We start from the raw sequence: 27173 nt of genomic DNA, 5'->3' as shown, positions 1-27173 counted from the left end.
TATTTTCTTCAACCCATTGTCTACCATTGCGGAATATAAAAGGAAGGGAGGGAGGGAGGAATGAAAACTGCAAAACACACATTGGTGTATTGGGGAGAGGCATACCTCATCACTCTGGTCAGCCTAATTGGCCGAATCCTCCTCGGAGGGTAGGGGCGATTTTTTTTAAAACGTAGTCCAACAGCTTATAGGAGGCTCACCGATCCACAATGCCCCACCCCCTTACCCTTTTCATTCCCTTGGGAAACCTGGAAAACAGAAAATCTTCCCAAGGAAACTCCTCAGGGACTCGCCAAGATCAAGGCTTTGCGGACTTGTACTCGCCCGGCCCTGCAGCCCCCACAGCCGGTCGGCGGGGTCTCTAAGCCCAAACCCAGCGAGAGCTTCCCGGTCTCCCGCGCCTGCGCAGGCTCCCCCTCCGGCCCCTCACCCTGCAGCAGCGGCAGCGTGACGTAATGCAACCTCAGCAGTCGGCAGCAATATAAAGGAGGACAGGGCCTCGCGCCTCCCAGACGCAGAGTAGCTTGTGATTGGCTCTGGCTGCAGAACCTCGGAAACCCGAATGTGAAGACCTTACTGATCCACAGCTGCCACCCCCTGCCCCTCCCCCCCCCCCCCGAAATTCGGAGCGCGGTCAGAATTTTACTGGCGGCGGCAGCATCTGCAGGTAAGGAGACTCCTGAGGAGAAAATAGAGGGATTTAGGGCCCCTGCGCTCAGGGTCGCTCCTGTGAGGGGAGGAGAGCTTGTACTGCTTGTACTGTAGGGCGAAGGGAACAATGGAAGTGGCGTCTAGTCCCTAAATTGCCCTCCCCCTCGGGCGCACGGTTTTTATCCTCCGCCTCAGTGGTGGCTGGAGGAATTGAGGGAAGTGTCTCCTCCTCAGCTGACCTTTTCTTTCCCTAGGCCAGAGCCCCTGGGGGCAAGAGCCCTCGTGAAGGCCGTCGGTGGTTTTGGGTGACGGGAAAATGGCGGAAAACAAAACGGTGAAGTGAAGAATGCGACGTCCCCCCGGCATTTTTTCCTGCTACATCCCCCCCGCCCGCCCCAATTATTCCTTTCACTCGCGCCCCCGCCCGCCGCGAATGGTAACCTTGGAATTCGCGAGGGATGGCGGCATTTGTGAGGAGGTGGGACCGAATTGGGCATTTTAGGGCAAGAGGGAGCCGTCAGAGCAGGGAAGTGGGGGAGGGACGTGTGCTGCAAGTGTCGCCTCAGCTAACACACCACCATTTTGGTTCTCAGCCTTCTCCCACGTAGTGGGCAGAGGGAGCGGGAGGAAGATGAGGGGTTGGGTTGCACAGCGTGGGTAACGTAGGGGCAGTGGAGACCACTGCACCAACTGAAAGAAGGGAGGAGGGGAAAGGGTATTCTTGTCTCTTCGGTCTCCAGCTTTCGTTGGCGGAGGTGCTCTGGTTCGGTTAAGGATCCAGTCAGATGGGTAATTTTATGAGGGCACGTGTGTGCGTTCTGCTCGAAACGATTGAAACTTGGCATGGTCTCGGGAAAGGCAGACTTATGCGGGAAGAGGGTTATGTCCAAAGCTGCAATACTGCTACTTGCCAGGGCTCCTTTGTCTCATATCTCTGCAAATACTACTTTCACATTCTCTTGTTTTGCCATCTTAGGATTTCTCTTCCATCCCTTTGCCGAATTTACATCACCGAGAAGCTAGGTCCTGAATAAGCTATGTTTAGAGGAGATTGCTGAGAGTAACATTTGTGTGTGTACGTGATTTCTTCTTCCCCTACGTTGCTGGAAAGATGTTTACTTAAGGCGTACTTGGCGGTTCCCTCCATTCAGTAAGGATGTGAGTGAGAGAGATTCTTGGGAAGACCCAGAAGCCTGGGGACCTACTGGCTGTTCTCCTACCTTATTTATTACTGATCTGATTGAAACTTCCTATATGGGACTAAATGTGCTCCAATTTATTTGGTATTCATACAGCATGGCACTTCCCATAATAGTTGCATTAGGTGTTCAAATTTTTACATTTCACTGAGCACTAGTGCATCTTTTTCTCTATGGATCTGGCAAGGATAAAGCTTGCCCTTGGTTGGTTCTCTTTCACTTTCCAAAATACGGAGTTGGTAGTGATTTTTAAAATGTGTTTTAATCAGGTGGTCGAATTCTAATAATGTTGCTTATATCGTAGTGGATAGTCGTTTCTGTTGAAATCCCTATGGTTGCTTTTTATATTAATAGATTTGAGCATATCAGCCCAAATTGAAAGTGTAAAGAAAAATTCTTAGTTGTGTAAGAGTTTTGGTTTAAAATGTTTTAAAATATCTAATTCTAAATGTATTTTTACAATAGGTAAAGAAAACTTTTTCCCCCAAAGAAAATAATATAGCTCAGAAGGAAAAATAAAAAGAAATTGCTGCAGATTTTATTTTACAATGTAAGAAAAATCTACAGTTTCTTCAAGACTCTATATTAAGGTGATTAACAAATTATAGTGTTTTATCTTATTTAATAACTAAAAAAAATTGTTTAGAACATTTTAAAGACATTTATAATTGTTAGTAATAAAGAAAACAATTGCTCTAATTAAAGTTGAAATAGTACAATGTTTTTAATTTTAAGAAGTCCACATGGTATTTTAACTTACCTCTGAACACACAGTTTATTGTGAATGCTCTTGACTTCATTGTGAAGGCAGAAAATATTGTGGTATTTTTAAAAAGATAAAATACAGCCAAGAATTTCTAAAACTTTGTAATTTTGCTCACACATAACCAAATAATTTTATCTAAAATATTTGATATGCTGTAGGATTTTTATATACATGACTCAAATGTTGATAGAGGTTACTCTGTGAGACTCTCCTACATTTATAGAACTTTAAGGCAAGGAAAAAATCTTAGTGATCTATACTTAAGGATAAAGTTAGTTTACATGGCAGCTTTCTAAAATGTTTATTAATGATATAGTCTCATCTTTTGTGCAGTATAGTCCTATTTATTAAACACTTCTATCTAAAAAGGAGATAATTATAAAATATACAGATTTTTTGGTAGATTTACTTAGAATCTTAAGTTTAATGAGGAAATACACAAAGTAGTTATAAAAAAATATGTTGAGTGACAGCACATGACTTTAGGTTTCATACCATCTGGTGATCTTAGATAAGTCATCTGAAATGAAATATGTTGATCCCTTGCTTTCAAAATTAGTATGAGGCTAACATGACTTTAGTAATCATTAATGGAAAAAATCCATCATACAATTGCAAGTAAACTATATTCTGTAAGAACAATTTGCTAAAATGTTTGTATGTGATTGATCTTATCTTTACCATATTTAGGAAGCAGTCATGTTTCATGAGTCCTCAAAACTGTGAGACAAGAGAATGTAGTAGAGGGAGCTCAGAAGTCCTTACTGACTCAAAGAACTCCCGGGAAACTGGGATAGAACATTTTACATTATAAGTAAAACCCCTGGAGCCAGAGGTGAAACACGTTTATCTGCAGAGCTCCGCTGCAGGGCTGATCTGGTTCTGGAAGAAATGGATGAGAGCCACTGGATGAAATTCACTAATACTAGACACCTGAGTCCTCTAGTAATGTATAAATATCCCAACTATTGTCATCTTGTTCTTTTTCTTCTGCTTTTATAACCTATATTTTAACTGGAACTTCAACACTACAGTTTTGTTCTTTTGCTTGCTTCTTTCACTTCTCTGTGGCTCACCACACTTACTCTGTCTCATTCTCCATTATCTTTGGTTTACTTCCACTTGGCCCTTCTGTAATTTATGGTTGTCACATAAAACATCTAATCAAGGTTTTTGTTTTGTTTTCTTTTGTAATGAAATTTGCACACCTGGTTGAAAGGCATGTTTTCAATTGTATTTTTTTTTTCTCAAAACAACTGACTGACTTACATGCTTTTAAACTATTTTAAAAACTATTTCTTTTACAGAGATTTGTGAATGAACTTTGCTAAGTATGGATTCAGGTGGAGGAGGCAGTCTTGGATTGTACACATCAGACTCTAGAATGGCCCATACCATGATTATGCAAGATTTTGGTAAAGCATTTTCTTTGTTGTACTTTTTCTTTTTTAAAAGTCAGAACAAATGAAATATCAAGACTACACTGCAGAAGGGGAGAGTTACAATGAAATATTGTTCTCTTGCTAGGAAAACACATTTGTAGGACTTATTAAAGTACAGCTATATGTCTATTGTCTACTTAAAACCATTCTTAAAATTTTGTGGGAAAGTTGAGGTAAGGAAACTTGGAATATAGTAGTAATATGCCATTGGAAATGTAAAACTCAATTTGCATAAGTAACTATCAGTTCTTCCATGTAGGAAATATTAAGTTAGATTTCTAAAATATATTTTAATTTGAATTGTTAATAAAGCTAGAGAAGGAAATACTTAAGTCATTTTAAAGGAGTTAGATGCTTATAAAGTTATATAGGAAAATTGTGCACTATTACCCATATTAGCCAATGATCAATTGTATTCTGATACTGTATTCTCAAAGTTGTTATTAATAGCATTACATTTTTTAAAATAAAAAAAAATTCCTTATTTTTATAAACATTTTTCAGTAGTCTCTTAATTTTGATGAAAATGTGAAGACTCCATTGAGAGTCCACAAAGAAACTGAATTTGGGTAAGGTCAATATGAATGATAGAAGATAGAGGTATCTGAAGTATAAGATGTAGGGATAGAGTAGTAGCAGTTGAAGAAAAGCTCACAGTGAGAGTATGAGTGTAAAAAAGACATGGTAAATTGGGATAAAAAGTAAACAAAACCAGGTATTATGGAATTGTCAAAGATGAAATTAAAGATGGAGACTTTTTGCTTAATTAAGAAAATACTACTGTTTTTAGATAATATGGTTGAATGAATTATTTTGTTCCATTGTAAACCCCAGAAAAAAATTAATTCCACTCTTGCCAGTCCTATTAACTATCTGTGTAAACTTGGACAAATTACTTAATTCACTTTTATGAAGTGGTTGGACAAGATAACATTTAAGGTATTCTCTAATTCTTTGACTCCTTGATATTTCTGCCTGATGACTAAAGGTACAGTGTGGGCCTGATGACTAAATGTACAGAGTGTAGTTCAAGAGCAAATGTGTTGGAGATCAAGATGACTGTGTAGTTCATTGATGAAATAGAAATAAATCATGGATTTATTCTAGGAGTCAGAAGTGAATTGTGTTGATAATGAACAAATTAGAAGTGGTTTGGGGTGAAAAAAAGTACAGGAATAAATTTTAGAGATAGGGCAAAGGGCTGAAGAGTAAGATTTCACAAATAATTTTGTGAATTCTTTGCTAGAGATAGTTTTTAAAATACTGGAACACATGAACTTCAATATGTTAAATACGTTTTGGTTGAAATGCCAACTTTAATTTGTTACCTTTTAATAATAGATATTTTAAAAATGGAAGAAATATAGTATTTTCTTCACTTAATACAAAATGTTACCTACAATGTAGCATTTCCCTTCAAAGATTGAAAAAAATATCTGATCAGTACTGGTAAATATTTGGTGTTCCTCTTCCTTTTCATTGTTCCTTCCTCCTCCTGTTATTTTTTTATGGCAAATTAATCTTTTATTACATCGAATACCTTATTTCCTTTTAATTGCTAGGGAAGTAGAATATGTGTATTGACATATTTTTATGTACATTCTTTTATTTTTATTGAGATATAATTAATATACTATACAATTCACCCATGTTAAAGAATACAATTCAATAGTTTTTAGTATAGTTACAAAGTGCAGCTGTCACCATTACCTAATTTCAGAACATTTTGTCATGGTAAAAATATACCTCATACCCATTAGCAGTTACTTCCTACTCGCCCTGCCCCCCCAACTTTCTGCCTATGGATTTACCTGTTCTGGGCATTTCATATAAGTAGAATCATACCATATGTGACCTTTTGTGTTTGGCTTCTTTCACCTAGCATAATGTTTTCAAGTTTTATCCATATTGTAGCATGTATTAATACTTAATTTTTTTACTGCTAAATAATACTCTACTACATGGGTAAGCTAAATTTGTTTATCTATTCATCAGTTGGCAGACATTTGACTTGTTAAAATATTTTTTAATGCATTAGAATCCTTTTGTATTTAACCTAAAGCTTTGCATCTCAGACTGGAGAATGAATGCCCTTGAGGAATGTGCCAATGTGTACATGAAACCACAGGATAAACAGCCCATCAAAACAGTACCTTTATTTGAATTGGGGAAAAGACACATAGACACAGTTATACTCATGTAAACATGTTATGGGATAGAAAGCAAAATTTCATTCATTATACCCTTACTTTTTATGAGTAATAAAATGGGCAAATTTGAGAACTACTTCCAGATCTTTAATTTAGAGTCCCTTCTAAAATGAATTTAATAGAGTAAATCAACTTACTTATACCATAACAAAATTAAAGCCACAGTTTTTGTTATACAGTTCATGATTCAGTTTCCTAGTAGAATTTTGTGATTATTGGTTTTTGAAATGATGCATTCTTTTAAAATTCCTTTTTAATTTAATGTTATGTTCTTTTAAATCTAGACAAAAATTGATGGCAACTAAATTGCTTTTACATTTTTTTGTTAAATTATTTTGTTGGCTATCCAGTTAGATCAGAAATGGCTAATATGGGTAATGTTCACTCGTTTGTGTTTAGGGATGATGTTGACCTAAAGTATAAGTTAGGTTTCCATTCGTCCTTAGTAAATTCTGAAGTCTTAGAAGATAGAAAGGAACTATTTTTTGATCTGCACTTCTGAACTCATGTGGGTCTTTTCATTTTTTATATGTTATTTTAAGAAATGCAAACCAGTCTAAACCTAAAGGGACCTTTATTGGTAGGATTTTTGACAATGGAAATTTTAGCTCTGATAATTTAGGTTTCTTTCTGAAAACAGCCTCCCTTATTTAATCTTTCCTCCATCCATTAAACTTTCCTAATTCTAAAATTTAATTAGAAATTAGATACATTCTCTTTAAATTTCTGCAAACATAAAAACTTAGATATTTGCAATCACATAAATTGTTGATATTGGTGAAACAGAGTTTAGCATACACAGGTAGAGCTAGCCAAGTAAATACACTATGTGGCACAAGATCTCTAAATTCCTTAAGATTCTTGGTTGGGATGGAATGGCTACTATAAATACATAAGTGCTGTCCTAATCAGTTTGGCTCAGTGGATAGAGCATTGGCCTGTGGACTGAGGGGTCCCAGGTTCGATTCCGTCAAGGGCATGTACCTTGGTTGCGGGCACATCCCCAGTAGGGGGTGTGCAGGAGGCAGCTGTTCAATGTTTCTCACTGATGTTTCTAACTCTATCCCTCTCTCTTCCACTCTGTAAAAAAAGCAATAAAAATAAAAAAATAAAAAATAAATAAATAAATACATAAGTGCTTTTTAACATAAGATCAATATTGTTTTGTGCTGCAAATCCTATATAATAAAACCCTAATAGACAAATCGACCGGAGTGCTGCTCAGCCTGAAGCTGGGCTCACGGCTGGTGAGCGCAGTGGCAGTGGCAGGAGCCTCTCCCGCCTCCGAGGCAGCACTAAGGAACAGCTAGCTGAGCGGTAAGGAGCAGTGAGCAGGCGGGTGGTAAGGAACGAGGGGTCCCAGACTGCGAGAGGGATCCTGGACTACGAGAGGGTACAGGCTGGGTCTTTAGTTTTAAATAAGTACCCCACTTTGCAGTTTTGTTTTTTTTATATAGAAGAGTTTAACATTTTTTTATTTGGGAAAAAAGAATCTGAAACATGAATTTAATTCAGAAATTAAATTAGTCTTTTAATTACACTAGTTTTTAAAGAATATTTGAGATTTTAAAATTTACAACAAATTATATAATAACTGTCATGTTTCAGTAGAATGGTTGCCCTTGGAATCTGTGCTACTGAATTTAATATTGTTTAAGATTTTATTGCTGCAAAAAGTCTATGTTGCTTGGGGCTTTACATAGAAAAACAGCCTTAGATAATGGCCCAAGATAGACCTAACAAATACCAAATTTTATGCTACCCCATAGTGAAATTCCAAGTATTCACATTTAAATGAGATAACTTTGGTAAATGGAAAATGCTTAAAGTGATTATTTGTTTCTTACTGTTACCTGGTTATCTAATTTATGTCATACTTTTTAAATGATTTTTTCTTACTGTATATAATTTTGTTACCTAGTGAGACAAATTATTAATGCCCTTTAATGCTGCTTACTAAATGCTTTGAAATTTAAATGATCAATATTTTTACTCTTTCTCAAACTATTCCTATAGTAGTTACTCACTTGGTTAATCCTATAAAATCTCTTAAAAAGTCTTTAGGGTAAATAAATTTTCTTCTCTTTTTAGACAAGTATAAAAATAAACTCCAGCCCGGCCAGTGTAGCTAAGTGGTGGAGTGTCAACCTATGAACCAGGAAGTCAAGGTTTGATTGCTGGTCAGGGCACATGCCCAGGTTGTGAGCTCAATCCCTGGTAGGGGGAGTTCAGGAGGCAACCGATCAATGTTTCTCTCTCATCATTGATGTTTCTGTCTCCTCTTCCTTCCTCTCTGAAATCAATAAAAATATATTAAAAAAAATAAAGTCCAGTCTGGAGGCAAACAGGTTAATTCCCAGCTTGAGCCTAGGGCAAGCTTATTTAACCCCTCTTAACCATAGTTCATATTTAAAATGGGGATAATAACAACTCACCTTATTATACAGTTGTTCTGAGGCTTAAGTGAGATAATATATGTAAAAGCATTAGCAAGTTGCTTGGTGCATAGTCAGTGATCAATAAATATAGCTATTGTATAGCTAAATGTGTGACTGTTTAGAAATTCAGTGGAATCTAACAGATGGGTTGTAAGAGCAAAATTTCATAGGAGTCTTGGATCTTGGTCTGTGTAATCTGCCAGTACCCTGTGGAAAGCTCATTGATTCTTAGTCTAAGCTCTTTGAGATTATCTAGTTCAGGGTAAGAAAGGATATTTGGATTTCTTTTGGTTTAGATATGATTTATTTTGACCTGTAAGTTCCTATTAAAGTAGAGGCTAGGTGAACAGAAAAACACTTACTCCATCTGTTTTAGAATCTTCCCAACCAGGTTAATATGAACTCAGGCCAGCACTTGCATTTTACCATCCTTTCCTAGTGTCTACTCTCAAGAACAAAACTAACCTCCAGCAGTGTTCTAAAGTAAATGGAATTTCCTATAATTTAAGTTTGAATTGTGAAGAAGTTTTATAAAATATTAATTTGTTGTTTATATACATAGAATTTTCATGCTGTTAATTTTATAGACTTAACATTTAAATTGTCCTTGCAAAAAACGATACTGCCAGTGTGGTTGAATGCTAAATTTGAAACCTGCCCTCCCTGTCTCCAAAATGGCCCTGGAGTAATAAGTGAAGAGAAAGAACTACTTGTATACACACTCCTTTTGTCTACTAGATTTCAAGATTGAGGCTCTGTTCTTCTAGGGCAGTGGTTGGCAAACCGCAGCTCGCTAGTCACATGCGGCTCTTTGGCCCCTTGAGTGTTCTAACGCCACTTCTTCAAAATAGACACGCCCAGGCCAAAAACCGACTTCTGCGCATGGGCCATGGAGTTTCAATCGCACTGTACATGCGCGCCCGCACCTGGTATTTTGTGGAAGAGCCACACTCAAGGGGCCAAGGAGCCACATGTGGCTCGCGAGCCGTGGTTTGCCGACCACTGTTCTAGGGTAATGTGGTGATTTAGGTGACAGTTTGAGAATAGTGAGATGGATACAGAAGGGTTGGAAGGAAGATTATCCTGCCCTAGAGGTTTCTGCTCAGTGGATAGAGCATAGGCCTTTGGACTGAAGGGTCCCCCGTTCGATTCTGGCCAAGGGCACATGCTCAGGTTGCGGGCTCGATCCCCAGTGTGGGGTGTGCAGGAGGCAGTCCGTTATGATTTCTCTCATCATTGATGTTTCTATCTTTCCTTCTCCCTTCCTCTCTGGAATCAATAAAAATATATTTAAAAATAAAAAAAGAAAGGAAGATTATCCTCAAAGGCAGCTTTCCCTTCTCACTTTTTTTTAATGGATTAAGGTATTAACAGTGTCCATTGATCTCCAACCAAACTTGTTAACTAACTGCCATAATTAATTGGTTTATAATAGTGAATAATCTATAGCAGATAGTACTCTTTCAGGTATCTATATATATAAAAGCCTAAGCAACTGAATGACTAGTTGACCAGTCGCTATGAAGCGCACTGACCACCAGGGGGCAGACGTCCAATGCAGGAGCTGCCCCCTGGTGGTCAGTGCGTTGCCCCCTGGTGGTCACTGCATGAGCCTCCTGCCTCTGCAGCAGTGCTACTGAGCAGCGGGGTCTGGATGAGCGGGAGCAATGCCAGGCCTGGGCTTGGGCTCCTCCTTGGCGCCTGCTGCTTCACGCACTACTACATCCCTGGTGGTGGTGGGGGGGGTGTCCCAGATTATGAGAGGGTTCAGGCCAGGCTGAGGGACCCCACCGGTGCATGAATCCGTGCACCGGGTCTCTAGTTACTTTATAGAAAGTGATCATTATATGGAAACAGATTTGTACTGGATTCTTACAGATAATTTGTTATAATCTGGTCCACAGACTTTATATTAAATTGTTTACTGAGGGAGGCATAATTTAACAGAACTCATGAAGGAGAATTTTACACTCTCACAGGGAAGGAGGAGTTGATGTTTACCATGGTGCCCAAGTTATTTAAACATTTTTCCCTACAGATTAATTTAGAATTTAATACAATTTGGAGTCCATATGTAGAATTTTTGTGTTAATTCTCACCTGAGGATATTTTTTCCATTGATTTTTAGACAGTGGTAAGGAGGGGGAGAGACAGAGAGAGAGAAACATTGATTTGAGAGAGGCATATCAATTGGTTGCCTCCCGCACACGCCCTGATGGGCCAGGGATCAAGCCTGTAACTGAGGTACATGCCCTTGACCAGAATCGAACCTAGGACCCTTCAGTCTGCGGGCCGACACTCGCCACTGAGCCAAACTGGCTAGGGCCATATGTATAATATTTTATCAAAACAAAACTTTGTGTGAAATCAGTTTGTTTTATCCCCCCAAATCAGGTGTCAAAAGAGGCTTTATTTCTTACTAGAGGGCCAGTGAACAAGATTCGTGCACTGGTGGGGGAGGGGGTTCCTCAGCCTGGCCTGCGCCCTCTTGCAGTCCTAGACCCCTCGTTCCTTACCACCTGTCAGCAGCGGAGACAGGAGAGGCTCCCATCACCGCTGCTGCACTCGCCAGCCCTGAGCCTGGTTTCTGGCTGAGCAGAGCTTCCCCTGTGGGAGCGCACTGACCACCAGTGGGCAGATCCTGCGTTGAGCATCTGCCCCCTGGTGGTTAGTGCACGTCATAGCGGCCGGTCGTTCTGCAGTTCAGTTGATTTGTATATTACACTTTCATTATATAGGATAAGATAAAGAAGTTTAGGAACTTTTATGCTTGGATTATATACTTTATAATAAGCTTGTCATTTTAAACTCACCAATTTAACATATGAGCTAGCACTTTTTATGTTTGTGTCTTTTTTGCGTTAATTTTAATTTTTGAAAATATTGGACTCACCAGAAGTAGAAAAATAATATATAGGGTCCCATTTACCTTTACTCATTTTCTTCCAATGGTGATATATTTATAACTAGGTTTGTGTGTGCGTGTGTATAATTCTGTGTAGTTTTAACCCACATCAAGTTTGTTTAAACAACACCCCAATGAAGATACAAACTGTCCCATTACCATATCCTATATAATAAAGAGCTAATATGCTAATTAGACCAAATAGCCGAACCACCTTCCAGATGACCTGGACAAAGCCAGGGCTGCGAGGGAAGCCCGGATCCCGGGTGTCAGAGGGAAGCCGGTGCCAGTAGCTGAGGGAAGGAAGGCCTACTTTTGCACGAATTTCGTGCATTGGGCCTCTAGTATATGCTATGCCAATATAGTCACACACATACCCAACCTTGGCAACTGCTAATCTATTCCCCTGTGTAGTTTTTTTATTTTGTGAATGACATAGAAGTTATTCCATTTATACATTATACAGTATTGTAAACTTTGGTAATTGGCTTTTTGAACTCAGCATAATTTTTTGGAGATTCATACAGGTTGTTGAATGTAGCAATAGTTTGTCCCTTTTTTATTGCTGAGTGGTATTCCATAGTAAGGATGTGCCAGAGTTGGTTTAGCAAACCATTCATTGCTGAAGGACATTTGGATTATTTTCAATGTTTTGCTACTATGAATAGTTACTATGAGCTGTGACGAATATTTATGTGTAGTTTTTTTGTACAAACATATGTTTTAATAATTCTGTGGAAAATTCCCTAGAGTGCAGTTGTTGGGTTGTATGGTAAATACATGTTTAGCTTTATGAAAACGGCCAAACTATTTTCCAGAGTGTCTGCTACATTGTATATTCCCACCAGCAACATATGAGATATCAAATTTCTCTACATCCTCACCACCTGTCCTGTTATTTGTTTTTTATTTTAATTGTTCTAATTGGTGTGTAGTGATATATCACTGTGACTTTATGATTTACTTAAAAATAAAATACATAATTTTAAGGTTCTAATTTAGATTTTGTGAACATTGTTTTCACCCCCTTCCTGATTGGTGATGGTTTTTATTACACTCCAATTATCAGTGAATTTTTTAAGTGATAGTTTGGCCAGGACTATTTCTTAAAATATTTTTTACAGTTCTTTTAATTAATAATGTAACTACTTTTTGGATAATTGTTTATATTATAGTGGCTGGAATGGCTGGTACTGCGCATATCGATGGAGACCATATTGTTGTTTCAGTTCCTGAGGCTGTATTAGTTTCTGATGTTGTCACAGATGATGGGATAACTCTTGATCATGGCCTTGCAGCTGAAGTTGTTCATGGGCCTGATATCATCACTGAGACCGATGTAGTAACAGAAGGTGTAATTGTTCCTGAAGCTGTACTTGAAGCTGATGTCGCTATTGAAGAGGATATCGAGGAAGATGATGGTGATCACATCTTGACTTCTGAGCTAATTACAGAAACCGTTAGAGTACCTGACCAGGTTTTTGTGGCTGACATTGTTACTGGTCCTGATGGACACTTAGAACATGTGGTCCAAGATTGTGTTTCAGGAGTTGACTCTCCCACAATGGTATCTGAGGAGGTTCTTGTAACTAATTCAGATACAGAAACTGTGATTCAAACAGCTGGTGGTGTTCCTGGATCTACAGTTACTATTAAAACTGAAGATGATGATGATGAGGAAGAGGAGGATGTCAAGAGCACTTCTGAAGACTACTTAATGATATCATGTAAGTGGAACATAAAGTTCATTAACTACTTGAGAAATTGATTTATATATAACCTGGAAAGTTTTTGTGGGATGAGGGATTTATTCAATAAAAATCATGGGAGTAGTTTTTTTAAAAAGAAAATTTTCAAAACTATTGTTGACATGCTTTTTTGAATTTGCTCATATTTTTAATTTACTCAATGAATATTCATACCCAAAATAAAATACCATAATTTAGTAATATCTTAGAACAGAAATATAGATTTGGAAGGTACAGCAAGAATAGTAACTGATACAAAATTTTAATGGTAGATATATATATTTTAAAATGGGAAATTTATTTTAGGTAGCCATTGCTTTATTTTTAATATGGCAGGTATTGGAGTTGTTAGTTCAGTTTTGCTTAGTAATTTAAGCATAATATGTTCAGAAATGTATAATTAGTTTTTCATGCAATACTTGAAAAGTAAATTATAAACTCAGATTGTGTTCTACAATTTTCCCTGTGTGTTTTTTTTTCTGTTTGTGTAAATATGTGTGTTTATTTCAGACTGCTTTACGATGTCCTTAAGACACTATCTGGAGGAGGAAGATAGAAATATCTTGTTCTCATTCTAAGTGGTGCGTTTGCCTGAATAGCAACAATAATCAAAATCTAATTATAAGTTATAGATGGAGCTAGAGATAGAAGTGGGTCCATACATTATAAATTTGAAGGGATAATGCTGGAAGTAGTAAAACTTAGGTAAAGACTTCACTTTTCCATAGAGGATTTTTGTTCTTTATAAAATTACGAAATGGTTGATTGGGAGCTAGAGTATATGTATGTATGTATGTATGTATGTATGTATACGGTGATTGTTATATGTGTGTATCAGTGAATTTAAAATGAAAAAAATTAGATTAATTTTAAATATGATTAGCAAGTCTAGTGTGTTAACTTTTTCCTCTATATGCAATTTTGAATATTTACATTGTTTCTAAGGGAATGATTCAAGCTACTAAAAGACTGTGCAAATGTTACTATCTTTTTTTAAATTAATGTGGATTACTAAAGCAGCTCCATATTTACATTTAACCTTACATAAAAAAAAACCTATGGTTATGTTTGTATAACATGGTATGGCAAAGTTGGTAGTCTTTCTGTACCAACATAAATTCAATATGCCCTTAAATGGGTACTTGTCAAATTAAACTCTTTAGTGTTAACATGATCTAAAATTTAAATATCATATATATTGTAAATAGTCATCCTTTAACATATCATCTATAATTTGATTCTGTAAAAGGGTTTTTTTAAGTTTCTAGAATATTTTTAGTTTCTATTTTTCTCTTGATATTACTGTATTGACAAATGCAGAGAATTTCTGTCCTACTCTAAATAGACTGAAAATTATTTAAAAAAAACATATTGCTTGAATAATATTGGAACTGCAGCAGGGTCATTCTAAGAGGAATTTAAATGAGGGATTAATGAATTCCTTATTCATTAGTAGAGAAACAGCAACATTTTAAAAAATCCCTTTAAAACTTTTTAAAAAAATATTTTATTAATTTTTTACAGAGAGGAAGGGAGAGGGATAGAGAGTTAGAAACATTGATTAGTTGCCTCCTGCACGCCCCCTACTGGGGATGTGCTCACAACCAAGGTACATGCCCTTGACCAGAATTGAACCTGGGACCCTTCAGTCCTCAGGCCGACGACGCTCTATCCACTGAGCTAAACCGGTTTCGGCTTCCCTTTAAAACTTAAAGCAATTTTTAATTTTGGAAAGCAGGATATACAAATATACAAAAATTAAGTATAGTATTATATAAAACTGAATTATAAATTAGCAAAATAATGAGTCTTTTTTATATCTTCCATTTTCCCACAACCCAGGTCCTAGACTATATTTTATAAAGGTTACAAATACGACTTAAGTACTCTTTCTTACCATTTTCATATATTTTATTTTATTATATTTTTATATAGCTTTTCTTTTTTTCCATCTCAACATTTACTTCATTTTGTTTACCTCTTGGTTTCTGTTGGCCATTGAATCTTTTAGGAATTCAAGAATAAATTGTGTTGAAAGGATTCAATGTTAAATTCTTTGTTTATTTTTCCAAGATAGAGATTTTCAAAATATCTAAGAGATAAAGTTGAGAACTTAAAACAGACCTTTGTCTTATTCCTGAATCCCTGAATAATCCTATAAGGAAATATTGTCAGTAGCTGAGTTTTAGAGGTAAAGAGTTTGTCTTCTCTCTATATCTGAGGTGCATCTGAACTTTTTCTGCTTTCAGGCCACACTTCACAAATTCTTTATCTTAGATGGTTAGGTTCTTCCACTTGCGCTAAGTAACTTGGATATCATCATCATCATCATCATCATCATCATCATCGTCATCATCATTATTATTATTTTATGCTGGCGAAGATATGGAGAAAAAGGAACCCTAGTACACTGCTGGTAGGAAGGCAGACAGGTACAACCATTATGGAAAACAGTGTGGACTTTACTCAAAAAATTAAAAATGGAACTGCCATTTGATCCAGTGAACCCACAGCTAGGAATATAGCCTAAGAAACCTGAAACACCAATCAGAAAGAATATATGTACTCCTATGTTTATATGTTTATAGCAGCATTATTTACAATAGCTAAGATCTGGAAATAGCCCAAGTACCCAACAGTAGATGAATTAAAGAACTATGGTATATTTACACAATGGTACACTATGCAGCTGTAAAAAGGAAGGATTTCTTACCATTTGAGACAGCATGGAGGTATCTGGAGAGTATTATGCTAAGTGACATAAGCCAGTCAGAGAAAGACAAGTATCACATAATCTCACTTATCTGTGGACTCTAGTGAACAAAATAAACTGATAAGCAAAATAGAACCAGAGACACTGAAGCATGCAACAGACTGATGTATACGAGAGGGAAGGGAGGGGGCGGGAAGAGATTAACCAAAGAACTATATGCATATATGCATAACTCATGGACATAGACAATAGTGTGGTGAAGGCCTGGGGAGGGGGTGGGAGTGGTTGGAGGGGGTCAATGGGGATAAAAGGGGACCATCCTATATAACAAAAGCCTAATATGCTAAGTGTCCGACTGTTCAACCATTTGACCATTCGCTATGACGTGTACTGAACACCAGGGTGCAGATGCTCCCACCAGTAGGTTAGCTTGCTGCTGGGATCCTACCGATCAGGACTGGGCAAGATGGGCCGGACACACCCTGGAGCCCTCCTGTGGTCCCTCCCTGGCCCTGATCGTGCACTGGTGGGGTCCATCCTGGCCTGTGCCCTCTCTCGCAAGCTGGGACCCCTCAGGATGTTAGAGCTAGTTTCAGCCTGATCCCCACAGGCCAGGCCAAGGGACCCCACTGGTGCATGAATCCATGCACTGGGCCAGTTTTGGCCCGATCTCTGCAGGCCAAGCTGAGGGACCCCACCTGTGCACGAATCCGTACACTGGGCCTCTAGTCTATCATACTTTCAACAATAAAGATAAAATAAAAGTAACTTGGATATTACTAGCATAACTTGATCTAAGACAAAGTTACTCTAGGTTTGTTTTTCTTTAAAATACCAAACTCGCAGTAAGACATTTATAGGTGATGATTTCCTTTATAAAAAGCATCACTGAAGGAGGAAAATTCCTTTAAATGATGAACTAATATGCTGTATTTAAATTAGTTTTGACCTATAAAATCAGTTTATATTTCTTTCAGTAGCATATTTTTATATGAAGCACAATATCTTGATAGGGCCATTAGGGGAGATCTCATCAACCTCATCAGTTTTACGGGTAAAAAAGTAAATACCTATTATAATTTTTTTAATATAATAGTTTTGTTGAGGTGTAATTCATATGCCATGCAATTTACCTTTTAGATGTGCAGTTCTGTGGTTTTTAATATATTCAAGGAATTGCACAACCGTCACCATAATCAATTGTAGAATATTTCTTCACCCCACAAGGAAACCCCATACCTTTTATCAGTCACCTCCTCCACGTCAAACCCCCCTCCCCTCCACCCCCAGGTAACCACTGCTTCAATTTCTGTCACTATAAGTTTGCCTGTTCTAAAATTTTTATAGAAATGGAAGTATATACTCTGTGGCCTCTTGTGTCTGGCTTCCTTCACTTAGCATAATGCTTTCAAGGGTTATCTATGTAGCATATGTCAGTACTTCAGTTTTATTACCAAGTAATATTCATTATATGGATATACATTTTATCCATTTGATAAATCATGGTCATTTGGTTTGTTTCTACTTTTTGTCTATTATGAATAATGCCAACATGAATATTCATGTACACATTTTTGTGCAACTATATATTTTCAGATCTTTTGGGTATATACCTAGGTATAGAATACTTTTGTAATAAAATGTCACTAATTTTTTTTTTGTTTCAGCATTGTGAAATACAAATGTTTTACACATATCCTGACCCCATCCCTGTGGTACATCAATATACTGTATACTGATAATATCATATCCACCATATAATTTTGGGATGTAACATAAAAAGGGTACAGTAAAAAGCCTACTTAGCTTTAAAAAGGAATATTATATTGTATATTTTGCTAAAATGAAATTTTAATCATATTGTGTCAATGGTTTATAAAAGAATATTGAATGTTAACACTTTACAGTGTTGGTTAACTGTGCACCTTACTCATTTAGGTTATATTTAGTGCCAACAGAATTCTGTTGTGTATGTAATGTCACCTGCTTATTGCTGAGTGGAATGGCATATGAGTTGATAAACAGCACTGTGAGACTTGAATATTGTAAATCTTATAACAAGCAAAAAGGTTAAGTTTGAATTTGGGGTATTTTGAATACTAAATGCATTAAGAGGAGTCTTTGAGGATCTATTTATAAAGTTGTTGATTGCCAAGAACTGCACCCTATGTGTATTGGGTAATAGAGCAGGAAGCAGTGCCTTAGCTGTTGCCACCACTACCATCTCAACCTTACCCTTTCCCCCCACTGCTAGCAGCATCCCCCTCCACCACACTGCCTCCATCATGCTGCCATTCTCTCTCTCTCTCTCTCTCTCTCTCACACTCACTCACACACACACACACACACAAAGAATTGCTGCACCTGTCTATTCCCCTTTCCTCAAACAGCAGAGCCCCTTCCCCCAACCCCCTCCACCATCTCCCCCATACATACACCACTGAGTTGCTGTCTCTTCACTTCCTTTGCCAGAGCAGAGGACCCCCTTCCCCAACCCTTGCCACCCACAATCTCCCTTTCCCTGCACCTCTGCCAGAGCAACAGAGCACCCCTTGGCATGCAAGGGCAGCTGTGACTCCCACATCAAGGGAGATCCACTAGCTCAACGATAGGAGAACCACTATCTCTACCCTCCCAACTCCTGATGACCCTGCAGTATTATCAGTGAGCTTGGCCAGCCTGGTCCCCAGGTGCAGAACATATTCAAGGAAGTCCGGGCATACTCTGAGAAAAAATGAATTGTGTGGCTCTTGGGTGGGGTCCATTTTCCCCTCTCACTTCCAACTGTTGCCACCATTCCTATTCAGAGTCCTCCCTACTCATGGCCAAATCTTGATCTCTTTGGGCCTGATGATCTTTGCTGGCCTCACCCTAAAGACTACTTGAGACACTACCCTACCACAAAGGTCTGAGAGCACCCAGTGGGTGGCAGTTGACCTTGAATGTACCTCACGAAGCAAGAAAAATCTCAAACTAACTTTACAATTAAAGGAACTAGAAAAAGAACAACAAACAAAGGCAAAGTTAGTAGAAGGACGGAAATAAAGATCAGAGTGGAAATAAATGAAAGGGAGTCTAAAAAACAATACAAAAATCAATGAAACCAAGAGCAGGATCTTTGATAAGATTGATAAACCTTTAATCATTCATTAAGAAAAAAAGCAGACCCAAATAAAATCTGAAATGAAAGAGAAGTAGCATCTGATGTCACAGAAATACAAAGTATTATAAGAAAATATGAACAACTATATGCCAAGAAATTAGATAATTTGGAAGAAATGGATAAATTCCTAGAAACATACAATCCTCCAAAAATGATTCAAGAAGAAATAGCCTTAGCCAGTTTGCCTTAGTGGATAGAGCTTCGACCTGTTGTCTGAAGGGTCCTGCGTTGATTTCTGTCAAGAGCACGTACCTAGGTTGCAGGCTTGATCCCTGGCCCTAATCAAAGCATATGCAAGAGGCAACAAATCAATGTGTCTCTCATATCCGTTTCGCTTTCTCTTTCTCATCATCTCCTTACCACTCTGTCTAAAAACCAATGGAAAAATATCCTCTGGTGAGGATTAACAAAGAAGAAGAAACAGGTTATCTCACTAATATGTGGAATGATGAACAAAATGGAACCAGAAGCATGAATACATGGAACACACTGGCCGGTGCCCAAGGGGTGCAGGGTGGGTGATGACTGGTTAAAAAAAAAAAGTGAAGGAAATAGCTAAAGAACATATACCAGTATGCATTCCCCATGGACATGCACAATAATTTGGTAAAGGCCAAGGAAGGGAGTTGCCGGAGAGGGTGGAGATGGGCAAAGATGGGGTTTAAGGGGGACACCTGCAATAATGTCAACATTAAAAAATTTTTAAATAAAAAAAAAAAACAGTTGAGTCAGAATAAATTCAATCAGTTTTTTAAAACAAAAGAAATAGAAAAATCTGAACAGATTGATTAAAACTAATGAAATTGAAGCAGTAGTAAAAACATTCCCAGCAAACAAAAGTCCTGCACTAGGTGGCTTCACAGGTGAATATTACCAAACATTCAAAGAACTGACACCTATTTTTTTTTCAAAGTATTCCAAAAAATTCAAGAGGAGGGAAGACTTGCAAGCTTATTTTATAAGGCCAGCATATAAAATAGGGGCTTTATCTAATTCTAAAACTAGATAAAGACACTAAAAAGAAATAAAAGTATAGGCCAATATCCCTGATGAACATAGATGTAAAAACTCAACAAAATATTAGCAAATCATATCTAGTAATACATTTAAAAACTTATACACCATGATCAAGTGGGATTTATTCCTGGGATGCAAGGTTGGAACAATATCTGCAAATCAATAAACATGATACACCACATAAACAGGATGAAGGATAAAAATCATATATCAATAGATGTAGGAAGTATATGGTAAAATTTAGCACCCATTTATGTTAATTTTCAGCAAAGTGTGAATACAGGGGACATACCTCAACATAATAAAGGAAATTTATGACAAACCCACAGCCAAGATCACAGTGAAGAAAAACTTAACATGTTTTCCTTAAGATCAGTACCAAGACGGAGATATCTGCTTTCACCACTCTTATTCAACACTAGAGCCCGATGCGCGAAATTTGTGCAAGAGTAGATCGTCCTTCCACCGAGCGGCTTTCTTCTGACACCTGGGACCCGGCCTTTCCTCGCAGCCCTGGCTTTGTCTGGAAGGAAAGTCTAATTAGCATATTATACTTTTATTATTATAGATCGTACTGGAAGTCCTAGCCACAAGCAGACAAGAAGAAGAAATATAAGGCATCTGAATTGGAAAGGAAGTAATACTGTCATCCTTTGCAGATGACATGATACTGTATATAGAAAACTCTAAAGATTCCACCAAAAACTAGAACTGATATATGAATTCATTATCAGGGTACAAAGTTAATATTCAGAAATTGGTTCCATTTTTACACAACAATAATGAATTGTGAAAAAGTGAAAGTAATGTCATCCCATTCACACACAACTGCATCAAAAAGAAAAATTATGTAGGAATAAATTTAGCCAAGGAGGTAAAAGACCTGTACTTGGAAAATTGTAAGATACTGAAGAAAGAAATAGAAGAAAATAACAAATGAAGCATAAACTGTGATCATAGATAGGAAGAATTAACATCATTAAAATATCAATGCTAACCAAATCAACCTATAGACTCAGTACCATTCCTATCACCATCAGTGTATTTCACAGAACTAGAACAAATAATCAAAAACGTACATGTATCCACAAGAGAATACGAATAGCCTCAGCAATCTTGAGAAAGAGGAACAAAGTTGGAGTTATCAAAATACTTGATAGCAAGCTATACTACAAGGACATAACAGCTTGGTTCTGGCGTAAAAACAAAGATCAATGGAATGGAATAGAGTGCCCGGAAATAAACTGGCACCATAAATAGTTGTTGCAATATTGACTATATTCCTTATGCTGTTGTACTTGGCGTCTCCTGTGACTATTTTGTAACTATCAGTTTGTACTTCTTAATCCCTTCACTTCTTTCTCCCAGTTTCCCAAGCCGCATCCCCTCTGAGAAAGCCCAGTTCATTCTTTGTGTCTGTAATTCTATTTTAACTTTATTTGTTTATTCTTTTAATTCCAAATATAAGTGAAATACTATAGTATTTGTCTCTCTGACAGACTTATTTTACTGAGCATAATACACTCTATTTTGAAAGAGAAGCTATTAAACCAATAATATCATATACTTCATCTTTTTTTATTGATTTCAGAGAGGAAGGGAGAGGGAGAGAGATGGAAACATCAATGATGAGAGAGAATCATTGATCAGCTGCCTTCTGCATGCCTCACACTGGGGATCAAACCCAAAATCTGTGCATGTGCCCTGACCGGGAATTGAACCATGACTTCCTGGTTCATAGCTCAACGCTCAGCCACTGAGCAATGCGAGCCAGGTTTCATCATCTTTTTTTATTTTATTTGAGTCTGTTTCATTGCTTCCCAAAAATATTTGCCAAAATTGAAGTAACAGAATTATAAGCTAGGAAGGAATGAAAATATTTAGCTTGCTTATATTAATCGTTTTGGTGCTTTCTGTCATAGACAGTAAACAGTTTGAATACTTAAATAGTATTAAGTTTATATTTAATCACAAAGTTAAACTTTGCATTGTAAAAGAATTTCTGAAATTTATTGTTTTCACCATTTTGAAAGGCAAAAGGACTATTTTTGAAAACGTATGTATAAAATTTCAAAGTGAGGTAGGGAAAATTTAGACTTTGACCCATTTAGATCTTCCCAAACTTCATTTTTTTTAAATTAAATTTATTGAGGTGACATTAATCAACATGAACATATAGTTTTCATGTGTAGGTTTCTATGTTACAAAATCTGTATATTGCACCGTGTGCCCACCACCCAGAGTCAAATCTTCTCCAGTCAATATATATTAGGACCCCCTCACCCTACCCCATTCCCTCTGGCAACCACCACATTGCTGTTTGTGTTCACGAATTTCAGTTTTGTGTTCACGAGTGGAATCATATGGTTCTTAGATTTTTCTGACTGACTTACTTCACTTAACATAATATTATCAAGGTCCATCCATCCATTAATGTTGTTGTAAATGGTGCTATTTCATTCTTTCTTATGGATGAGTAGTATTCCTTTGTATATATGTACCACATCTTTATCTAGTCCTCTATTGTATAGGACACTGGTTGTTTCCATATCTGGGCCACAGTGAATAATGCTGCAATGAACATAGGGTGTATATATTTTTGTGAATACATGATTTCGTGTTTTTCAGGTATACACTCAGGAGATGAATTGCTAAGTTGTATGGTGGCTCTATTGTTAATTTTTGAGGAATCACCAGACTGCTTTCCATAGTGGTTGTATCAGTCTATATTCCCACCAGCAGTGAAAGAGGGTTCCCTTTTTTCCATAATTTCTGCAACACTTGTTATTGCTTGTCTTGTTGATAATGACCACTCTTAACAGGTGTGAGGCAGTATCTCACTGTAGTTTTGATTTGCAGCTCCTTAAATTTCTTCCCCTTGGTTTGCCTCCACCAGAGGCATAAAATGTTCTTTAAAATGTTCTCTTTCACCAAGGTCCATAAGTTTGGTACCTATATATTCTTCTATGTAACTTATTGTTTCTGGTCTTATATTTAGGTCTTTGATCCATTTTGAATTAATTTTTACAAATGGGGACAGAATGTAATCCAGTTTCATTCATTTTCATATGGCTTTCCAGTTTTCCCAGCATCATTTATTGAAGAGACTGTCTTTACTCCATTGTGTGTTTCTGGCTCCTTTGTCGAAAATTACCTGTCCATATACATGTGTTTTTATAGCTGGGCTCTCTATTCTGTTCCATTAATCGGCGTGTTTGTTTCTTTGCCAGTACCATGCTTTTTTGATTATCTTAGCTCTAGTATAATTTGATGTCAGTTAGCATGATACCTCCAGCTTCATTCTTTTTCCTCAGGATTGTTTTGATTATTTGGGGTCTTTTGTGGTTCCATAAAAATCTGATGATTTCTCATTATATTTCTTAAAAAATGATATTGGGATTTTGATGGGGATTGCATTAAATCTGTATATTGCTTTCAGTAATATGGCCATTTTAACGATGTTGATTCTTCCAATCCATGAACACGTGATTTTTTTTATTTTTAGTATCTTTTTCAATATCTTTTTTTTAAATATATTTTTATTGATTTCAGAGAGGAAGGGGAAGGGAGAGAGAGAGAGAGAAACATCAATGATGAGAGAGAATCATTGATCGGCTGCCTCCCGCAGGCCCCACACGGGGGGATCAAGCCCGCAACCCAGGCATGTGCCCTTGACCGGAATCGAACCTGGGACTCCTCAGTCCGCAGGCCGACGCTCTATCCACCAAGCCACGCCGGCCGGGCTCAGTATCTTTTAATGATGCTTTTTTAATTTTCAGTATATAGGTCTTTCACATTCTTTGTTAAGTTTATTCTTTGTTATATTTAGGTATTTTATTATTTTGTTTGCAATGGCAAAAGGAGGTTTTTTTTTTCCCCATTTCTTTTTCTGAAGTGTGTTGTTAATATAGGAAGGCAATGGATTTTGCACATTGATTTTGTATCCTGCAACTTGACTGTACTTGTTTATTGTTTCTAATAGCTTTTTGGTAGAATTTTTAGGGTTTTCTATACACAGAATGATGTCATCTGCAAAAAGTGACAGTTTTACTTCTTCCCTATTTGGATGCCTTTTATTTCTTTCTCTTTCCTTATTCCTCTGGATAGGACTTTTAGCACTATGTTGAATAAGAGTAGTGAGAGTGGACATCCTTATCTTGTTCCATCCTTAGAGGAAAAGCTTTCAGTTTTTCGCCATTGAGTATGTTATTAGCTGAGGGTTTATCATATATGGTCTTTATTATCTTGAGGTACACTTTCCTTCTATTCTTACTTTATTGAGTGTTTTAATAATAAATAAGAGGTATCTTATCAAATTCTTTTTCTGCATCTATTGATAAGATCATATTATTTTATACTTTTTTTAATGTGGTATATTATATTAATTGATTTGTGTTGTTGAACCATCTTTGTGCCCCTGGAATGAACCCCACTAGATTGTGGTGTATTATTGTATTTTTTGATGCAGTGTTGTATTTGATTTGCTAGTACAGTGATCAGCAAACTCATTAGTCAACAGAGCCAAGCTGTGGGGGTCAAGACTGGGAGACCACAGAGAGAAAAAATCTTGCAATTCAGTGCCACTAGAAAAGAGAAAAACCTCTTCACTAATATGGACAGATATAAATACCTAGGCAAAGAAGAACTTCAAATACCATGAATAACCATGGTAATGAGGATGATCAGAAAGAAAATGAACTCCAGAAAGCAAACTGGAACATGTGGTTATATGTGATATCAATGACAGAGATTTCAAGATGGCAGTTCTGAAAATAATCAATAAAATGTGAGAAAATACACACAGGCAATTCAATGTACTCAGAAAACAAATCAATGAACAAAATGAGTACTTTACCAAAGAGATTGAAACTTTAAAGAAGAAATCAGAAATCCTGGAAATGAAGCATGCACTTAAGGAGATTAAGAGTAAATTACTTTGGAGGGCAGGGGAGAGGACAGGAGCAGGCTGGAAAAGATTAATGGAAAAAGGAGGATCTATGTCATACTTTCAACAATAATGTTTTTTTAAGAGTAAACTACTGCCCTAGCCGGTTTGGCTCAGTGGATAGAGCGTCGGCCTGTGGACTGAAGGGTCCTGGGTTCGATTCCTGGTCCGGGCACATGCCCAGGTTGCGGGCTCGATCCCCAGTAGGGGGCGTGCAGGAGGCAGCTAATCAATGATTCTCTCTCATCACTGATGTTTCTATCTCTCTTTCCCTCTCCCTTCCTCTCTGAAAGCAATAAAAATATATTTTTAAAAAAAAAAGAAAAAAAAAAAGAGTAAACTACTGAGTCCAGCCAGCATGGCTCAGTTGAGCATCGAACTATGAACCAGGAGGTTGTAGTTCCAATCCTGGTCAGGGCACATGTCCGGGTTGAAGGCTCAATCCCTAGTAATGGGATGGTCAGGAGGCAGCTGATCAGCAATTCCCTCTCATCATTGATGTTTCTATCTTTCTGTCCCTCTCCCCTCGTAAAAAAAATATCTATATATGGCCCGGTGCACGAAATTCGTGCACGAGGGGTGTGTCCCTCAGCCCAGCCTGCACCCTCTCACAATCCAGGACTGCTGGCTCCCAACTGCTTGCCTGCCTGCCTTCCTGATTGCCCCTAACCGCTTCTGCCTGCCAGCCTGATCACCCCCTAACCACTCCCCTGCCAGCCTGATTGCCCCTAACTGCTCTCCCCTGCAGGCCTGGGTCATCCCTAACTGCCCTCCCTTGCAGACCTGGTCCCTCCCAACTGCCCTCCCCTGCTGGCCTGATCCCCCACAACTTCCCTCCCTTGCAGGCCTGGTCTCTCTCAACTGCCCTCCCCTGCTTTCCATCTTCTGGTGGCCATCTTGTGTCCACATGGAAACCATCTTTGACCACATGGGGGCAGCCATCTTGTGTGTTGGAGTGATGGTCAATCTGCACATTACTCTTTTATTAGATAGGTAGAGGCCTGGTGCACGGGTGGGGGCCAGCTGGTTTGCCCTGAAGCGTGTCCCAGATCAGGGTGGGGGTTCCCTGGGGGTGTGGGGCAGCCTGGGTGAGGGGCCTGTGGTGGTTTGCAGGCTGGCCATGCTCCCTGGCGACCCAAGTGGAGGCCCTGGTATCTGGGATTCATTTATCTTCTATAATTGAAACTTTGTAGCCTTGTGAGGAGGCCTGGGCAGGCCAGGAAGCTTGGCTTCCTCCATCCATGGGGACAACCCAAGCCTCCTGCTTGCTTCAGCTCTGTGGTCACCGCCATTTTTGTTGGGATTTATTTATCTTCTATAATTGAAACTTTGTAGTCTTGAGTCAGGGCCAGGGCCGGCCAGGAAGCTTGGCTTCCTCCATCGCCAGGGAAACCCAAGCCTCCTGCTCGCTTTGTGGCCACAGCCATCTTGGTTGGAGTGATGGTTTGGAGTGATGAATTTTCCTGCAATGGGCCTCTAGAATATATATAATTTGCATACTCACTTCTGATTGGCTTGTGGGTGTGGCTTGTGGATGTAGCGGAGGTACAGTCAATTTGCATGTTTCTCTTTTATTAGTGTAGGTATATCTTCACTAGTAAAAGAAACATGCAAATTGACTGTCCCTCTGCTAAGCCCACCAGCCAATCAGGAGCAAGTATGCAAATTAATCCAAAAAGATGGCGGTTAATTTGCATACGCAGGCACACAGTGAAGACTGAAGACAGCCTAGAAGGAAGCCAAGCGCTGCAGAAAGGGAGCGAAGCAGCGGAGACGGGAGGGAGCAAGGCAGCGGAGATGGGAGGGAGTGAGGCAGCAGAGACGGGAGTGAAGTCCGCAGAGGTTCGCTCCCTTCTCTGCTTCACTCCAACCACAGGAAACCCTGTTCTTGCAGGAATAGGCCTGAGGAAGCCCTATTCTTGCAGGAATTTTCCTGCAATGGGCCTCTAGAATATATATATATTAAAAAGAGTTAA

The 27173-nt window shown here is 38.2% G+C and overlaps 1 protein-coding gene across 3 annotated transcripts in view; it reads left to right on the top strand.

Moving 5' to 3' along the window:
- Window positions 1-585: 585 nt before the first annotated feature.
- ZNF711 (zinc finger protein 711) overlaps window positions 586-27173 on the top strand; it is a 39880-nt gene continuing 13292 nt past the window's right edge. The window contains exons 1-7 of one of the 3 annotated variants that reach the window (XM_054720991.1): window positions 586-667; window positions 906-985; window positions 1628-1726; window positions 2316-2440; window positions 3307-3566; window positions 3924-4031; window positions 12787-13338. In XM_054720991.1, the coding sequence (XP_054576966.1) occupies window positions 3950-4031; window positions 12787-13338 (634 nt within the window). In that variant the 5' untranslated portion in view covers window positions 586-667; window positions 906-985; window positions 1628-1726; ... (1 more) ...; window positions 3307-3566; window positions 3924-3949. Of the gene's footprint in view, window positions 668-905; window positions 986-1627; window positions 1727-2315; window positions 2441-3306; window positions 3785-3923; window positions 4032-12786; window positions 13339-27173 lie in introns of those variants that run through there. The other 2 variants (XR_008556977.1, XM_054720990.1) reach the window with 2 other exon arrangements.

Source organism: Eptesicus fuscus, chromosome 1, assembly GCF_027574615.1.
Source record: "Eptesicus fuscus isolate TK198812 chromosome 1, DD_ASM_mEF_20220401, whole genome shotgun sequence".
Lineage (NCBI taxonomy): Eukaryota > Metazoa > Chordata > Mammalia > Chiroptera > Vespertilionidae > Eptesicus > Eptesicus fuscus.
The sequence above is the reverse complement of the archived record's forward strand: the minus strand, read 5'-3'. Positions and strand labels throughout refer to the sequence as shown.